We start from the raw sequence: 18,264 nt of genomic DNA on the forward strand, positions 1-18,264 counted from the left end.
CATTTTCTGGTAAGGATGATAAAAGAACTTTTAACCCGCCTTTAAGAACAGTACTTTTAATTTTAATAGGTCCTGTTTGAATCTCATGAGGTACTTTGTTATCGCATTTTAAAAAATATGTATCTACATCAGGGTCCTTTTTTCCAACGTCCTCTCTTTGTGTGCTGTCTTCTAAATGTATTGGCTTAATATATTGTTTATTGGTGGTCATTTTTTCTTTTCGTTCAAAAGATTTTTTTTTTCGTCAGATTTGTTCTAGCTTCAATTTTCTTAATTTTATTGTCTTTTCCCTTTTGCTTTCTTTCTTTTTTAGCCTTTCTTCCTCTAATTTTTTTTCCATGCTTTAATTTTTCTGTGTTTTGCCGGTCTGAAGATGTTAGGACGAATGGTAATCTTTCTGCTTATTTTTTGCCCTTTCTTTCTGGAGTTTGGGACCAAAAGAATAATTTATCAATTGATGACGTGTTTATCTCTTTAACGGAACCGGCAGGCTGATTATCATCTTGATTATTAACATAATAAAATGAATCTACATTTGAGGAACTTATCGGGCTAGCAATATCAAGATTAATGTTATCCTCCGTGAATATTGGAATATTCTCTATGTCATAACTAATAGACTCTTTTTCTTTCGATATTTCGGATTCCAAAGTTTCTTCAATTCCAACATGACAACTGCCTGCGGTAGTATACGTCATTTGTGCTTATATTTGGCAATGGCAAGTTCTTTTGGAAGTCCATCGTTATAGCTTCTATGGTTTTATCTTTTTTAGCTTTCTTTCTGGCTTGCCTTTTCCATTTATAGAAAGTGTCAGCCCCCTTATGTAACTTCATATTTAATTGCACATGATGAATTTCTTTTCTGTTCTTGTTTACAGTTTCTTCTTTATTTGCAGGTACAACTAGATTCCCTTGTAGTTTCTGTTCATCTACCTTATATTTGTCACATGTGCTACATGTGTCACTTCGGAATAAATATGAATTCATGAAATATTAAATTTTGTAGAAAATATTTCACGAAATTTTTCATACGAAATCAAGTTTCTAGGATGATTCGAAGGGTGGTTCGAACTAGGATGGTTCGGGATGAGGTTGTTTCTACCAAAAACTACCCTTCTTTTCACTCCCAAAGCCCCGAAAAGAATAGTTTAGACGGTCCCTGGAACACGTGTGTAAAAGAATTTTTCAAGAATCTCTTATAACCTCCAATTATAATGTTTTATTTTAAAATAAAATCGATATTAGTTACTTACTTTTTTTAGTTCCCTGTTATATGTTGTCCGCATATTTTCTAATTTCTTCTTAAGCACCTCTAATGTTGCTAAATTATCCAACATTTTATATTTCTCTAGCAAAATGTTATAGCCTTCCTGTATCATGTCGCGATTCAAGTAATTACTGTTTGTTTTGTCCCATAAAAAAGGCATATCTCGGTATGTGTCGATAATGTCGGTCCATGTCCTTTTCCAACATTTTGTATTTCAATTATTGTTTTTATTAGCTACTCTACTTTTTCAACGAAAATACTTTTTCAACAAAAACAACTATCTAACCTAACCTCTTCTAATGAACAAATCGTTCGGACAGCTGCAGGGTATTAGGGTGATTGGATTGACGGAACATCCAACTAGCCGATATCGGGAAGTTGTTCACGATTGCACTCCACACGGTACAATTACGCCTCAATCATCAGGGTCTCTGCAGATTGGACCCTGCAAATTGCCACGTGAGTAGGCCGCTTTAAAATCCAAACACCCGATTCGAAAAGAAAATCGAGTTTGGGTTTGGGATCGGTTTTCGATTCCCATGACATTCGGTTCCGTGCCTCGAGATTGAGTACAAAGTACAGATACCCTAGTTCGAGTTTCGAGTACTAGCCTAGTCAGTCTGTCTCTGTTCTCTATAATATACCATAGATAGGGGTAATATATCAATGGTTTATGCTGAAACGAATATTTTTTTAAAGAATCGGAATCGATTCCATACTGAACTGAAGTACTCGAGTACTTTCGATTCTCTTAAGAATCGAATACTACTCGATTCCTGTATCCGAGTAGTCTAAAGCATATCTAGTATCACTAAAGCATATTAGATAAAAAAAAGTCGTCAACAAAGGAGATGGTGGACGCCGGGATGGGTTCAAGAGCGAAAACGTTTTGGTATATGTGAAAATCTATTGAGGGAAGTAAAATTTTCTGACCCACAAACTTTTATGAATCATTTACGGCTGAGTCCTGACAATTTTTCATATTTATTACAACTTGGTACTTCGATTATACGAAAACAAGATACTTCGTTCGGGGAAGTTTTGGCGCCGCCGAAATTAAAACTTCAAATTTCATTACGCTGCCTAGCATCTGGAGACTGTTTTAGCACACTAGAACATATGTACTATAACCCACAAAATTCCAAAAGTTACTGGTTTGTGGAAGTATGCTTTGGAATTAAATAAAACAATAGAAAATTCCATAAATGACTTATATTCAATTAACAATTGCTCACAATACTAGTACAATTGGCTGTGACAGTCTTGTCAGTAACAAATAACTGGAATACTTATATGTGTTTCTGCTTCGGTTGGTTGGGAGAAAGGCCTCACCCTCTTCGCTGCACTCATCCGCTGGTGGGTAGCGTGATTGTCCGGCTAACGTTGGAGAGCTTTTGAGACTCCACCCGTCTCAGTGCGTGAGCTACTTATGGGGAGGGTCAATTCTCGTATCTTCCTAGAAGATTACAAACAGCAGTATGCTATTCGAAACAACGGTTAAGTACCCAGTTATGTGGTAATGTTCAACAGTACCAAGTCGACTGTCTATTGTTGCCAATAAAATGTACAATGAGAGTCAATCAAAATTTAAATCAAAGGTATAATTATTTGCCTTTACAATATTTAAACTAAATCTAATTACTACTAATAAAAATTAGAATTAACCTTAAAATTAAAATTGATCAATTTTAAAACAAAAAAACAAATTGGTATTTAACCAATAAATTGTTAGTCTTCTCCAAAAGCCAACGAATTAAAAAAATGAATAATAGACAAAATTCTGCTATCGAACAAACTTGAAAATTCAATTTAATTGATAAAATTATAAAATTTGGCTATGACAGTTTAATTAATCAAAATTAAAGTTAGAATTGAGTAGTTTGTCCAAATTATTTAAAAAAATAGATAAAGATAAAATTAAAAAAAATATATAAAAGAAAAATATTTTGCTCTCTCTCTCTCTCTCTCTAGACAATTCCAGACCACCACAATCACTTCGGTACGTCTTGAAAAAAAAACAATTGTTTGTTACAGTAAATTATTTGATTTAATTTGTAGACACGTGTGAAAAGAATAAAACATATAAGACAAAAAAATTAGAAATATATGAAAATTTAAATAAGAACAAAAGTTAATATATGTGAATAAACGAAGTGGTCGACTCTATCCATCCTTTATGATTGGCTTCACCATACGATAAGATAAATAAAAAAAGATAGAAAGATAAAGGTAAATAGAAAGAAAGAGATAAGATATACGGAAAAAGATAAGTGCGGCAATTCGTCAGACAAAAACTAAAAGAAAAGATATGTCACTCCAGGAACAAAAATATGCATCTGCCGAATAAGATAAAGATAAGATAAGATAAACTTGGTAGATACGAGATAAAGGTACGTTACCTAGAGTGACCCAAATACAAAAATCTATCTGTTGAATGGCCTGCCAATAGACACCACCACTACAGGCTCCAGATAAAACAAGAGTTGCCTTCTGGCAAGCAAGGATTCGTTAAAGGTGACTTAAGTTGTATAATAAAAATAAAAAAAATCCTTACTTACCAGAGTCCCTCCTGGTTCGCCTCTGAGAGTACTCCTGCAGTGCTGTTTCTATTCATGGCTCCTGGGACTGATAAATCAAACACCTCTGCGGGTTCCTGTTGGACAGCTTGCGTCTCGGTACATAAAGAATAAAGATAAAAATAATTAGTACTAGATTAATTAAAGATATTAGAAAATTTATAAAATTACTATACACGTGCTACTAAGATAAGAAGATAAAGAAATGATGATAAAAAAAGAACTGAGATTTTAAGATAAAATAGAAAAAGGAATTTAAATTTACAAGATAATTAAATAATTAAATCAACATAATAAATCAAATAAGTACATTAGATGGTAAGAAATGTTTTAAATATAAAACCAATAAATATATTCCAAGCCGTACCTCGTGCCGGTGTCTGGAACAAAAAAAACGCTAGATGTTAATTCAAAAAAGATCGAGATGAGAGTGAGATATTTTCGGCAAAACGGTTCCTTTTATAGAATTCTCTCATTCATTTAAATATGCGTTAAGTACCAAATGTCAATATAAAAATTCTATAATTAATAATAAATATAATACATACGATAAAATTTCTTACATACCTTCAAAAAAATGTTTGTAACAATTGCATCTTAATTATACAACACTAAACAAAATATTAATAATGAACCTTCGTTTTCATTAAAAATAAACAAATTATAATCGATAACCGATAGGCAACCAGAAGATAAATAAAATATTTAAACCATTTAAACTGTAACGTTTTTAGTCCGTTACATGTCTTTTTTATATATAATATATGATGTCTGGCCTATCATCATCGGATTCCGTATCGTTCAGGCCTGATTATTTATTTGGCACGCTTGGCGTAATTTTTACGTCCCCTTGTCGCCAACCCTGTTATCGTTTGATACAACCCTGTTATCGCTCTGAGGAGGCGCTGTCAACATCGCTTCTGTCAACTCTCTCCGTGCTTAACCTCACTCAGGGTTGCCAGACCTAGGGAAATTTCCCTAGATCTAGGGAGTTTTGCTGTCCATAGGGAAAAAGGGAATTATTTTTAATTTACTGACAAATCTAGGGAATTTTTGAATATAGTGAAATTTTTAATAAATATTAATGTATAAACTATAAATACTAATAATTAATATATATTATAATCTGGAATAAATATGACATTATTGAAAATTTGACCTTCAAAACATAAAACAGCTTACTCGTCGCTTTCATTCGGTGAAAAGCAGCAAGCAACATACATATTCACAGAAGTTCAACGTATATGCGCAGTCAAGGTCAAGGCGTGTTGGCTTTAAAGGATAGACTTATGTGAATAAACGAAGTGGTCGACTATATCCATCCTTTATGATTGGCTTCACCATTTAGCTGATGTTAGCAATTATATGTATACGTCTTTGCGTTTCATGCATGGTGCGACTTCGGTAATTCTGGCGGTGAACTACTGGCCCTACTGGGAATCCCAGAGCAGTGTAAAACGAATATATTTTTTAGAGATCTTTATTCATTCTTTCATTTTTTTGGTAAAGAAAAGACTGACACAAAAAGTCCTGAATACAAAATAAAAAACAGAACTGTAAGTACATAATATATAAATATATTATTTTTAGTAAGGGAATATATTTTACTTGACGGTGCTGTTATATACAAGTGGTTTTGTTAAACTATAGTCTATAGAGAATTATTTATTCTTTTAGAATATTTAAGAAATGAGCTCCTCTAAAGCTTCTACGTCAAGTCATGATGATTTGGTGCCTTCGTCACCATCATCTTCAGAAGAAAGCCAACGCCAACATGTGGCCAATAAGAGAAAGGAAAACACAACTTGCATACAAAAGTACAATCGACAGTGGGAAGAAGTGCCAGAATTTAAAGGATGGCTGGAAAGCAGTAAAAAAGGGATTACGTACGGTCATTGCAACGTTTGCAATAAGGATTTTGTCTGTGGTAAATCAGAAATAATGAAGCATTCTAAAGGCGCAAAACATCTAAAGCTATGTAAAACTATAGTAGGTAAACAAACCATTATAACCGACATGCCATCTTTGCAGCAGAAAAAATTGTTAGAGGTAAAAACAAAATCTGCCGAAATGTGGTTCGCTGCTTTCGCTGCAGAGCACAACATCGCTTTTACTGCTTTTGATCATTTATCCCAGGTCATTCGTGAAAGTTTTACTGACTCCGAAATAGCTAAAAACTTTTCAGCAAATCGCACAAAGGTTACTGCTATAATAACAAATGTTTTAGGATCGTATAGTTTTGAAAACACAGTGAAACTTCTACAATCAAATTATTTTTCTTTGATTGTAGATGAATCAACTGATAGGGGAACCATAAAAAGTCTAGCTATGGTGGCAAGGGTTTTTGACAAAAATGACGTAAACGATATTTTCCTAGGTTTACTGCCGGTACCAAATGGTACTGCTGAAGGGTTATACACTTCAATTACAGACTTTTTCGCGACGTGTTCTATTGATTATAAAAAAAATCTTATTGGGTTTGCGTCCGACGGTGTAAGTACCATGATGGGTATTCATAATTCTCTTTCAACTAAGCTTAAAGCCGATATTCCAGATCTGATTTTAATGAAATGTGTATGCCACTCTTTTAGTTTGTGTGCAAATTATGCATGTAATAAAATACCCGATTTCGCTGAACAGCTTTGCAGAGAACTACACACTTATTTACAATATAGTTTTAAAAGGCAAACGGAGTTTTGTGAATTCCAAGAATTTGTTAACGTTAAGCCTCATAAAATTTTACAGCTTTCCCAGACTAGATGGCTTTCCCTTTTAAGCGTAGTAAAAAGAATTATTGAGCAATATGACGCTTTAAAACTTTATTTTACCCAAGAAGCTTTAATAGAGAAAGTTGTGTCAGCACAAAATATATTAAATAAACTACATGATCCTTCGGTGAAACTATATTTATATTTTTTGGAATTTGTGCTGCCTTTTTTTATTAATTTAAACGTGGAAATGCAGTCTGAAAGTATTAAAATTCACAAACTCTATGAAAAGATTCAAACTGTTTTAAGATCACTTCTTGATTGCTATTTAAAAAGAGATTATTTGAATGAGACTTTACTAGAAAACATAGAATATAGAAATCCGCGTTTTTTTCTTGAAATTGAAAATATTTATTTAGGTCCCCATGTCACTATCGCCGTAGAAAATAACACACATGGGTTAAATAAAGCGGAGCTCCTTCAATTTAGGAAGTGTTGTTTAGACTTTTTTATTGAGGGCTGTTCCCAAATTATTAAAAGGTTTGATCAGAAAAACAAAAGTACTCAAATTTTGAAACAGCTCTCAATAATTTCACCGGATGCCGTCATGTCAAAAAAATACACTTCAATTGCTCCCTTGGCGTCAAACTTCTCATTTGGAAGAAGTCGTCTAAATGAAATAGATCAAGAATGGCGTTTATTAAGAAATTTAAATTTTGATGAATTTGCAAGTACTGAACCAATACAAGAATTTTGGTTAAAATTATCTAAATTAAATTTGGGCGATCAAAGTAGTTTCTGTTCAAATTTATGTTCATGTATTTTTTTACTTTTATCCTTGCCACACTCAAGTGCCACCGTTGAAAGGACTTTTTCACAGGTGAATTTAAATAAAACAAAAATTCGCAACAGACTGTCGCCGGACACATTGTGTGGTATTTTGCATGTGAAAGGTTTGTTAAAGTCAAGTGATTGTTTTAATTTTTCCATTACCGCAGATATGATAAAAAAATTTAATTCAGAAAATATGTATCCAGAGAAAAAAAATAAGTAAAAATGGTTTGTTTATTTAAAATAATGGTTTATTTAGGAATTAATCAGTTACTTTTCTGTTATTTAAATTTTATTTTGTTTTTATAATTAATAGGTACGTTTCTTAGTTACCATTTTTTTAGTTTGTTATTTATATAAGTAAAAATAAAAATAATGTAATAACTAAAACTACATTTTATTCTCCCATTAGTCCAATTTCCACTAAAATATAAAATAAACTTGTCTAGGGAAAATCTAGGGAATTTTCTGTCAAAAATCTAGGGAAAAAAATATATCATCTGGCAACACTGACCTCACTTTGTTTTGCCGCTCTGTTGTATCCCGGCTTTTAGAAATGGTGATTATTTAAATCTTGCTGTATAATTTGAATCAGCTACTATTTCAAACCAACAGGTAAAGATGAGATATTATCCTTTTAGATTCGATCTTATTACTGCATATTTTTAGGGTAGAGTTTTGGATGTCCCAACTTAACTTGTATTTGTATTTTGCTGGCGTCCCTTTTCTTTTGTCCTCCAGCATGTTACATGGAAGAAAGGACAGTTTCTTTGTTTTTTATTGAGCCCTCGGAAGTAATTCGAGGTAGGTTTATTTTGTTTATTAGACCTTGTTTGGTTTTAAACAAGAGTTTCATATTTTAGGTACGGACTATTTACAAGGTACGGGCATTATCCAAGGTCCTAGTAGTATCCAAGGTACGGGTAGTGTTCTACTGTACCGTTATCTTATGGACGGACTGTGTCCAAGGTTATGGTCCAAGTTATGGAGTTTTTCCATCATTACATACCATTACATTTCCATCATTATCATCATTTGTATTGCCAAATCCTGGTTTAGGCTTATCTACGATCAAGCCAAGTCGTTCTTTAAACTGAGCCTGGATATGTATTTTTGTTTCTGCAACAATATCTTTATCCGAGCCTCTTGCTTGCCATTTTTGGATTGGAATTTTATATGTCAAATGAAGAAGACATTCAAAAATCTTATCCATCCATCCAATTCCAGACCAAATTTTTTATTGATATCGTTAAACACTCTAGATGTTAGTTTTGTTCTTTCTTGTGGTGCTTCTGTGTAAAAAAAACTCAATTGTACGACGGTTAAACTGACACTTCACAGTTATCGAGATTAATAGGATATACTATTAAGAGAGTATAACCATACCTAATAGGGTAGACCTCTCATCGTAAAATTCAAATTCTGGGATAACATTCAGAATTTGTGAAGTATTTGGAAGTTCAATAGATACAATTTTTGATTTATATTTTAAAACATACAACTTCCAAATAAAGTAAAGTAATACAATAATGAATGATGGATTACATATTTATTAGAGATATTATTTAGAGTACCTTTTTCTATCTCTAAATTATTTCTTAAAACATTTAAATTGATTAAGTTAACATTGTCTAGTGATAGAGGTTTAAAATTATTTTAATATTTCCTATCAACTAAAGACATTGATCTTAGGTAAAATAATAGTGGTTGTTGTATTCTTATTATTAATAAAATTCTGGATATTTAAATCGTCAATTTTAATAACACATTGTCTACTGATATTTACTAAATAAGTACCGCACAAAGGAATTTTCTCTATATTATCATTATACTTTTGAAATGCTACGGTATAACGCGGCACAATAATAACCCACTGGGTTGCATTTAATCGTTGCACATTATTTTGGTTTACTCACACTGGAACTATTTTACAGTTTAACGGGTGTTGATTCAGCTAGTTGAACTTCACAGGGGTTGTCTTCAATACGTTGCTGATTTCTGTTGAACTGCTGTCTTCGCAGAGGAACTCGTTACTGTTGATTTCTTTGCAGAGTTGATCCAAATATGCTATATTTTATATTATGCAAAGTTTTTCTCGTTCATAATTAGGTATTTTGACATTGGAATAGGAGCTTCAAATGTATTGTTTCTTTGGATAGGTAAGGGGTATAGATGGAAATAATCATGTTTTTCATTTTCGACAAGAGGAATTTCGATAATAAAAACGATTTTGTTTTCTTTATCTCTATTGCTCTTTCAAAATTTATTAAATTTTTTATTTCAGGCTCAATAGGTAGTCTGACGGTTTTTATTATTTAATTCTTTTGTTATATCATTTATAACCATCTCTATCAAAAAGAATGTATAAGTCTCTATGTATTCGATATCCCTTCTATATATAATATATGTTCAATATTTTTTATATGTACGTTTATAATTTTGTTGGTTTCGTGATAAGTTTTGTAGGTTTTATTGAAACATATCGATTGATTTTTCAAAAAGTGAAATTTGATTGATCATAGAAATTTTTAATTTATCTTGATTTTTCGATAAATATTCGATCGCTTGATAATATTTTTCAGCATCTTGAGAATCTAATACTAGTTATTTGTTTTGATATACATATAGATCATATTCTATTTATTAAACCTCGTTTTATTCTGTCATTTTTTAAAGGATTTAATTGAAGACCTTGGGGGAAAATAGTAATAAGCCACATTTCAAGCGTTTAGAGTAAAACACGATAAACGTTTTCCATTAAATCCTGAAATGAGGATAATTAAAACATACCTATAAATAATTGTTTTTCTTGTTTATACGACAAAATAGTATCATTCAGTTTCCACAATAAGAAAAATGTCGTGACGGATTTTGAAAAAAAGATGAAATTTTGGAAAAAATGTGGCTTGTTACCTTTTTGCAAAATACATGTTAAATATTTACCAAAGAATGAAAAGAATGATAGGTAAAAATATTTATTGAAATCAAAATGTCAATGCAAAATCAAAACAGATATTAGGTTATTTGATTTCAACGAGAAAAATAAACTACTTAATCGGATTCAGAGTCACCATCGATATTTTCCACTCCTCCTTCTTGGTCTTCACCGTCATCATCGATTTGTGTAACCATTCTTGGTCTTCTTGGTCTTCACCTCATCATCGATTTCATTAACAGTAGTTTTGACACCAATACTAGCATAATAGTTGTGGTAAACTCCAGGAATATATGGAAGTAAAACCTTCAAATTCGCCAACTTTTTTGCATTAATAGGAACTGGGCCAACATACTCCTTTTCTAATGCATTAAGCTCTCTATCTGTATTTTTTGACCTCTCTTCCCAATGTTGACTGCCTTGAATGCTTCATTCAAAAAATGCTTAATAAACATTGTATTATGATGACTTTCTTCGAACTTGAAGCAACGTACTTTGGAAAAATCCACATTTTCTTTTTCATCAGTCAACTTTTTCTAGCTTAGAGATTTACTTATTTTTTCAAAAGAAAAAATGTCATTCTGATTGATTCTATACACCGTAAATGGATTTTGAATTTTCGAATCTTTGACGGCCTCTACCCAACATTCAGGAGAGTAAACTTGTTCCAAGTATTTTTTATGCTTTTCAGTTGCAGCAAAGTCTCGATCGCATGGTAAAGTGGGTGTGCCCAGCGACAAGGAATCTATGTTCAATAGATTTATATACTTTAGTCCTTACTAGATGAATATATATGCTATACCATAATGCCATAATAGTCCAATTTTTATTTTGGCCCCCACAGTTATCAGTAAACACTATCAGGTGTTTGTTGGGAGTGGGAGGATGCTCCTTGATATATTTGAGAAGGCAGCTGGCTATTTCATCGGAGCCTCGTTTCGCCACATCTTCCGTCCACATATTCATATAACTTTTTCCAGTTTTACCGTCATAAATTCCTAAGTTATACATCCAGATTTTTCGTAAGTAGAAAGCTTTACCTACTGTCAGCTGAGGAATAGGCAAGACTTGTTGTAAATCAAAGCATATAACTTCCAAGTTATTTTCATTTTTAGATCTTTGAATTTCATTCTTCATGTTTGTCTGCATCGCTTCTGCTCATCTTTGGTGTAGGTCTAAATTTGTTTTGATTTCCTTCAATTTATTCTCATCACCTTTGTGGGTATTAAGCAAAGTATTATATTCATCACACGTTGAACACGTGTCGCTCTTAGGGAGTTTAAATCCGATGTTGTATTCAGAACAAAAGATTCTGCGATATCTATCTTCCTTTGCGGGAATAATGTTCCGTTCTTGACAGCAAGGGATATAGTATTTTTTGTATAGAGAAGATATAGATATATCGTGATCAATATAGCATTTTTGTCGGTTACGTTCTCTACTATAATGACTACGATATTTCGGAATGGCCTTAATGTGGTCATGAATAGACTGGAGAGTTTCTTCAGGTAACCTGTTTTTCCGATTCTTGTGTCTTCCGCTACCATCGCTCTTTGGTGTGTGAAGTCCTTGGTTTATCTGGGTACAGATATTATAAACTCGTCTTTTTGAATTTTGCAAACCATGGATAGATAAAAACTGTTGTTTACAAACTTCTTGGTCTTTTCCGTTGATTTTTACAAAGTAGTGTAAAAATGTATACAAAAGTATATTATAAACTCGTCTTTTTGAATTTTGCAAACCATGGATAGATAAAAACTCTTGTTTACAAACTTCTTGGTCTTTTCCGTTGATTTTTACAAAGTACCTAAACGTAGTAGATCTTGAGGATGTCTGCCTTTTGGTTTTCTTTGGGTAGACTCGTTTTTTACCGACACTCTTGATTGTGCCAAATAAATAAGCGTTTTGTTTATCGAACGTTTGTAGGTCCCAAAATGATTGAAATATCGCCATTTCTACTCCGTGTAGTAATTCTCTGCATTTCTTCTTGCAGCTACATGGTGGGCCCAAAGTTCTAGGTATTTGAGTCTTTCCTTTTGTAGTGGTATATCCATGTCCGAGATTTCGTCTATGTTGGGCTTTAACTTTCTTCCTGCATTCTGTGTTGATTTGTCTTTTCCTGGCGGCCTTCTTTTCCTCCGGCGTTTCGATGAATCCTCTAGTAGCACGTCCACCCTGGATAAAAAAATAATACATTACCTTTTTATCAGTTGTTTTCACCAAAACTGAAATTGATAAAATTTTATGCAAAAAGGTAATAAGCCACAAGCCATCTAAAATAACCTAACCTAACCTCTTTCTATTCAAAAATCTTACGCCTTTTTTAGAATAAGAGTACGTTCCATAAACTCAGGTGGAAATAAATACTCAACGCATATTCCAAGTTGCAATAATTGAAATATTTTTAAGCTTTCAAAAACGTTCAAAATTTTAGTTAAAAACGTAACAAGCCACGTTATATTCTATTACACTATACAAAATACTATATCCCTTGGTGGTAAGAACGGAACATTATTCCCGCAAAGGAAGATAGATATCGCAGAATATTTTGTTCTGAATACAACATCGGATTTAAACTCCCTAAGGAGCGACACGTGTGCAACGTGTGATGCATATAATACTTTGCTTAATACCCACAAAGGTGATGAGAATAAATTGAAGGAAATCAAAACAAATTTAGACCTACACCAAAGACGAGCAGAAGCGATGCAGACAAACATGAAGAATGAAATTCAAAGATCTAAAAATGAAAATGACTTGGAAGTTATATGCTTTGATTTACAACAAGCCTTGCCTATTCCTCAGCTTACAGTAGGTAAAGCTTTCTACTTACGAAAAATCTGGATGTATAACTTAGGAATTTATGACGGTAAAACTGGAAAAAGTTATATGAATATGTGGACGGAAGATGTGGCGAAACGAGGCTCCGATGAAATAGCCAGCTGCCTTTTCAAATATATCAAGGAGCATCCTCCCACTCCCAACAAACACCTGATAGTGTTTACTGATAACTGTGGGGGCCAAAATAAAAATTGGACTATTATGGCATTATGGCTTCATCTAGTAAGGACTAAAGTATATAAATCTATTGAACATAGATTCCTTGTCGCTGGGCACTTACCATGCGATCGAGACTTTGCTGCAATTGAAAAGCATAAAAATACTTGGGAAAGTTTACTCTCCTGAATGTTGGGTAGAGGCCGTCAAAGATTCGAAAATTCAAAATCCATTTACGGTATATAGAATCAATCAGAATGACATTTTTTCTTTTGAAAAAATAAGTAAATCTCTAAGCAAGAAAAAGTTGACTGATGAAAAAGAAAATGTGGATTTTTCCAAAGTGCGTTGCTTCAAGTTCGAAGAAAGTCATCATAATACAATGTTTATTAAGCATTTTTTGAATGAAGCATTCAAGGCAGTCAACATTGGGAAGAGAGGTCAAAAAATACAGATAGAAGAGCTTAATGCATTAGAAAAGGAGTATGTTGGCCCAGTTCCTATTAATGCAAAAAAGTTGGCGAATTTGAAGGTTTTACTTCCATATATTCCTGGAGTTTACCACAACTATTATGCTAGTATTGGTGTCAAAACTACTGTTAATGAAATCGATGATGACGGTGAAGACCAAGAAGAAGGAGTGGAAAATATCGATGATGACTCTGAATCCGATTAAGTAGTTTATTTTTCTCGTTGAAATCAAATAACCTAATATCTGTTTTGATTTTGCATTGACATTTTGATTTCAATAAATATTTTTACCTATCATTCTTTTCATTCTTTGGTAAATATTTAACATGTATAATATTTGCAAAAGTTTTTCAAACCAAAATTTCATCTTTTTCAAAATCCGTCACGACATTTCTTATTGTGCGGAAACTGAATGATACTATTTTGTCGTATAAACAAGAACAATTATTTATGAGTATGTTTTAATTATCCTCATTTCAGAGTTTAATGGAAAACGTTTATCGTGTTTTCCTCTAAACGCTTGAAATGTGGCTTGTCTATTTCCCCCAAGGTCTTCAATTAAATCCTTTAAAAATGACAGAATAAAACGAGGTTTAATAAATAGAATATGATCTATATGTATATCAAAACAAATAACTGGTAATTTAGATTCTCAAGATGCTGAAAAATATGATCAAGCGATCGAGCATTTATCGAAAAATCAAGATAAATTAAAAATTTCTATGATCAATCAAATTTCACTTTTTGAAAAATCAATCGATATATTTCAGTCAAATCTACAAAACTTATCACGAAACCAACAAATTATAAACGTACATATTAAAAATATTGAACATATATTATATACAAGGGATATCGAATACATAGAAACTTATACATTCTTTTTTATAGAGATGGTTATAAATGATATAACAAAAGAATTTCAAATTATCTATGATATACTTGAACGAATAGAAACAGCAATTACCTTTTCTAAAATAAATACATTTCATAATAGTATTGTAAACCCTAAAGAATTATTTTCTGAACTATTATCTATATCAAAAATAATAAAAACAATTAGACTACCTTTTGAACCAGAAATAAAAAACTTAATACATTTCGAAAGAGCAATAGAGATAAAGAGTTACTCTAAAGAAAACAAAATCGTTTTTATTATCGAAATTCCTCTTGTCGAAAAAGAAAAATATGATTATTTCCATCTATACCCCTTGCCTATCCAAAGAAACAACACATTCAAAATCCTTATTCCAATGTCAAAATACCTCATCATGAACCAGCATTCTTGGATCAGCCCTGTAAAGAAATCAACAGCAACGAGTTCCTCTCGTTGCTGTTGATGCCTCGAAGAAATCAGTTCAACAGAAATCAACAACGAAGACAACCCCTGTGAAGTTCAACTACTGAAGCTGAATCAACACCCTTCCAACTGTAAAATAGTGCCAGTGCGAGTAAACCAAAATAAAGTGCAACGTTTAAACGCAAACCAGTGGGTCATTATTGTGCCGCGTTATACCGTAGCGTTACAAAAGTGCAATGAAAACGAAGAGAAAATTCCTTTGTGCGGTACTTATTTAGTAGACATCAATAGACAATGTGACATTAAAATTAACGATTTAATTATTCAAAACTTTATTAATAATAGGATTAAAACAACTACTATTATTCTACCTAAAATCAATATGTCTCTAGTTGATAGACAATATCCAAATAATTTTAAACCTCTATCACTAGACAATGTAAACTTAAACAATTTAATGTTTTGAAATAATTTAGAGATAGAAAAAGGTACTCTAAATAATATCTCTAATAAATATGTAATCCATCATTCATTATTGTATTACTTTATTTTATTTACAGAGTTGTATGTTTTAAAATATAAATCAAAAATTATATCTATTGAACTTAATGTTATCAGAATTTGAATTTTACGATGAGAGAGGTCTACCTATTAGGTATGGTGCCTCTTAATAGTATATCCTATTAATCTCGATAACTGTGAGTATGCAAGCTTAACGTCGTACAATTGAGTTTTTTTACAGAAGCACCACAGAAAGAACAAAACCCAACATCTAGAGTGTTTAACGATATCAATAAAAATTTGGTCTGGAATTTCGGTGTTGCATGGATGAATAAGATTTTGAATACCTTCTTCATTTGTTATATAAAATTCCAATCAAAATAGCAAGCAAGAGGCTCGGATAAAGATATTGTTGCAGAAACAAAAATACATATCCAGGCTCAGTTTAAAGAACGACCTGGCTTCATCGTAGATAAGCCTAAACCAGGATTTGGCAATACAAATGATGATAATGATGGAAATGTAATGGTATGTAATGATGGAAAAACTCCATGTCATACTGATTGTGATATCAAGTGGCCATGAAGTTGACGCAGAAAAATCTGCAAGTATGCACTCGATACCGCAAATTATTTTATTCTAAAGTATCCGTGGTATAACATGCCACCTACACTATATAAGTTTATTATCCATGGGCCAGAAATTATCGAAAATGCCTTGCTGCCAATATGACAATTGACACAAGAGGCACAGGAAGCGCGAAACAAGGTTAAAACATCCATAAGAGATCCAGTGGTGAGGGGGTACCAGGGGTTATGAGGAAGAAAAAAAAAGAGATGTCCCAGATCATATTGCGAGCGCTATAGAAATACTGGAAGATTTAACAAAGGGTGTACAGGAAAATGACGAATTTGATTATTTTGGAATAAATATAGCATCCCAATTAAAGAATTTGTCCCTTGAGCGAGCCTTAAAATGTCTATCAGAATTCCAGGATATAGTGAGGGAGCGACTTGACTATAAAAGGGAAAAATCTTCAGCTTCACGATCCTCGCATTCCATCTCTATTAGTCCAGCTGAAAGGGTTTTAAAATCGCCAACAAATGGAGTACAAATCCAGCAATTTGACTACAGCAATAGCCCACCAAATTATTTCAATTCACCAAAACAATTATTTATGCAAGTAGATAATGAATTGGGGGAACCTAGCACAGTTCAAAATAGTGACATTTTGTCTCAAGCAATTGACAGTTTGTTTACAACGGCGGACATTTAAATTACGATGTTGGAATTTTGAGGATTAAAATTTGACGGAAGAAAAACTTTTTTTTTTACATTTTATTTGGCGTATTTACTTTCAATAATAAATAATGTTTATTTTTTTGAAATTCAAGTTAACATGTAAATACTTACACTAATAAAACAAACCTTCCTTAACTAAATACCTTTTTTGTTTCATTTTAAATGTATTAGGTATTTTAATGTTCTCAATGTACTCTATGGAATTTTACATGACTAATCAAGAGAATTTTAGACTTTTCCTTAAATCATAATCCATTGACAGTCAACAGCACCATTATTCAAAAAATATACCGCATAGTTGTCTCGTCGGGCAGCGGCTTGTTTAGAATAATTGTGGGTACCCCAAGAATGTCCCGGCAGAAGCACTTGATTATTTTCCACATCTCTCTTGCATGATCCAGGTATTATATTACCAGTATCAATATCTTCGTAGTCTGTTGTTCCTGGTGGTATGTAAGTATTTGCTGATATTCTTCGCAACCAGTTATGTAAAACACATGTTGCTTTTACTATATAATCTACCTTATCCGGAGAAACTTCAATACCTCTTAAAATATTCTAAATCTGGATGCAAGTATCCCAAAAGCATTTTCCGATATTCGTCCGGCTCTCGAAAGACGATAATTAAATATTTTTTTCTTTTTGGGTCATTCCATTCCTTGAATACGGTTTCATTAAATACGTTTTAAGTGGGAACGCGTCGTCTCCGACAATAACTCCCCAATCTGGAAAACAAAATGAATTATTTTCCAATGCGGTTTTCAAACGCCGTTGGAACCGACATCTATGTATAAAAATTCATAATTAGTATCAACCATAGCAAACAGAACTGTACTAAAGTATCCTTTGTAATTTTAAAACTCACTTCCGCTATTTGCAGGGTACTTTATATGTATATGTTCTCCATCTATTGCTCCGCAACAGCCTGGAAAATTCCACCTCGAATTAAATCTTTCAGCAACTTCTTTCCATTTTTCTTCACAGTTCGGAATCTTTATGCAATCTTGTAGCACAGTGTAAATGGCTTTAAGAACGGGTACTAGAAATTGTGCTTTTTGGAACCCTGTACTGTAACGAAAATATTTTCGTTACATTTCTTTTCTTTATATCGTTTATACGTTTTTGTACAACTATCGAGGTTCGGCAAACATTCGATAATATATTATATTATCGAATGTTTGCCGAACCTCGATAGTTGTACACATCACTAGCAATGGTTGTTAGTTTTGTAGCGTTTTTTATAAACATTACCACTGCGAACGGCAGCTTTTCATCGGAGAGCAGTCGTGGGTAAGGTATTTCACTAGAGAGAAAACTAATCAATAACAATAAACAAAAAAATATAGATATTGGGCGCCAGGCATGTACAGAGAAAG

At 32.6% G+C, this 18,264-nt stretch overlaps 2 protein-coding genes across 2 annotated transcripts in view; both read left to right on the top strand.

The window, feature by feature from the left end:
- The first annotated feature begins 5,532 nt into the window (after positions 1–5,532).
- On the top strand, positions 5,533–9,675 carry LOC115885695. Its single transcript, XM_030904678.1, has 2 exons — positions 5,533–6,417; positions 9,667–9,675. The coding sequence occupies exons 1-2, from the start codon at positions 5,533–5,535 to the stop codon at positions 9,673–9,675; spliced, it is 894 nt and encodes a 297-aa protein (XP_030760538.1).
- A 5,792-nt stretch (positions 9,676–15,467) lies between these two features.
- LOC115885696 overlaps positions 15,468–18,264 on the top strand; it is a 6,580-nt gene continuing 3,783 nt past the window's right edge. The window contains exons 1-2 of the mRNA XM_030904680.1: positions 15,468–15,524; positions 15,971–16,114. Coding sequence (XP_030760540.1) covers positions 15,468–15,524; positions 15,971–16,114 — 201 coding nt within the window. The remainder of the gene's footprint in view (positions 15,525–15,970; positions 16,115–18,264) is intronic.

The sequence above is a fragment of the Sitophilus oryzae genome, unplaced genomic scaffold, assembly GCF_002938485.1.
Source record: "Sitophilus oryzae breed Bouriz unplaced genomic scaffold, Soryzae_2.0 scaffold_41_pilon_pilon, whole genome shotgun sequence".
Taxonomy (NCBI): domain Eukaryota; kingdom Metazoa; phylum Arthropoda; class Insecta; order Coleoptera; family Curculionidae; genus Sitophilus; species Sitophilus oryzae.

Excerpts from the sequence above, each read along its gene's own strand:
- LOC115885695 (XM_030904678.1), top strand. The coding sequence starts at position 5,533 with ATGAGCTCCTCTAAAGCTTCTACGTCAAGTCATGATGATTTGGTGCCT.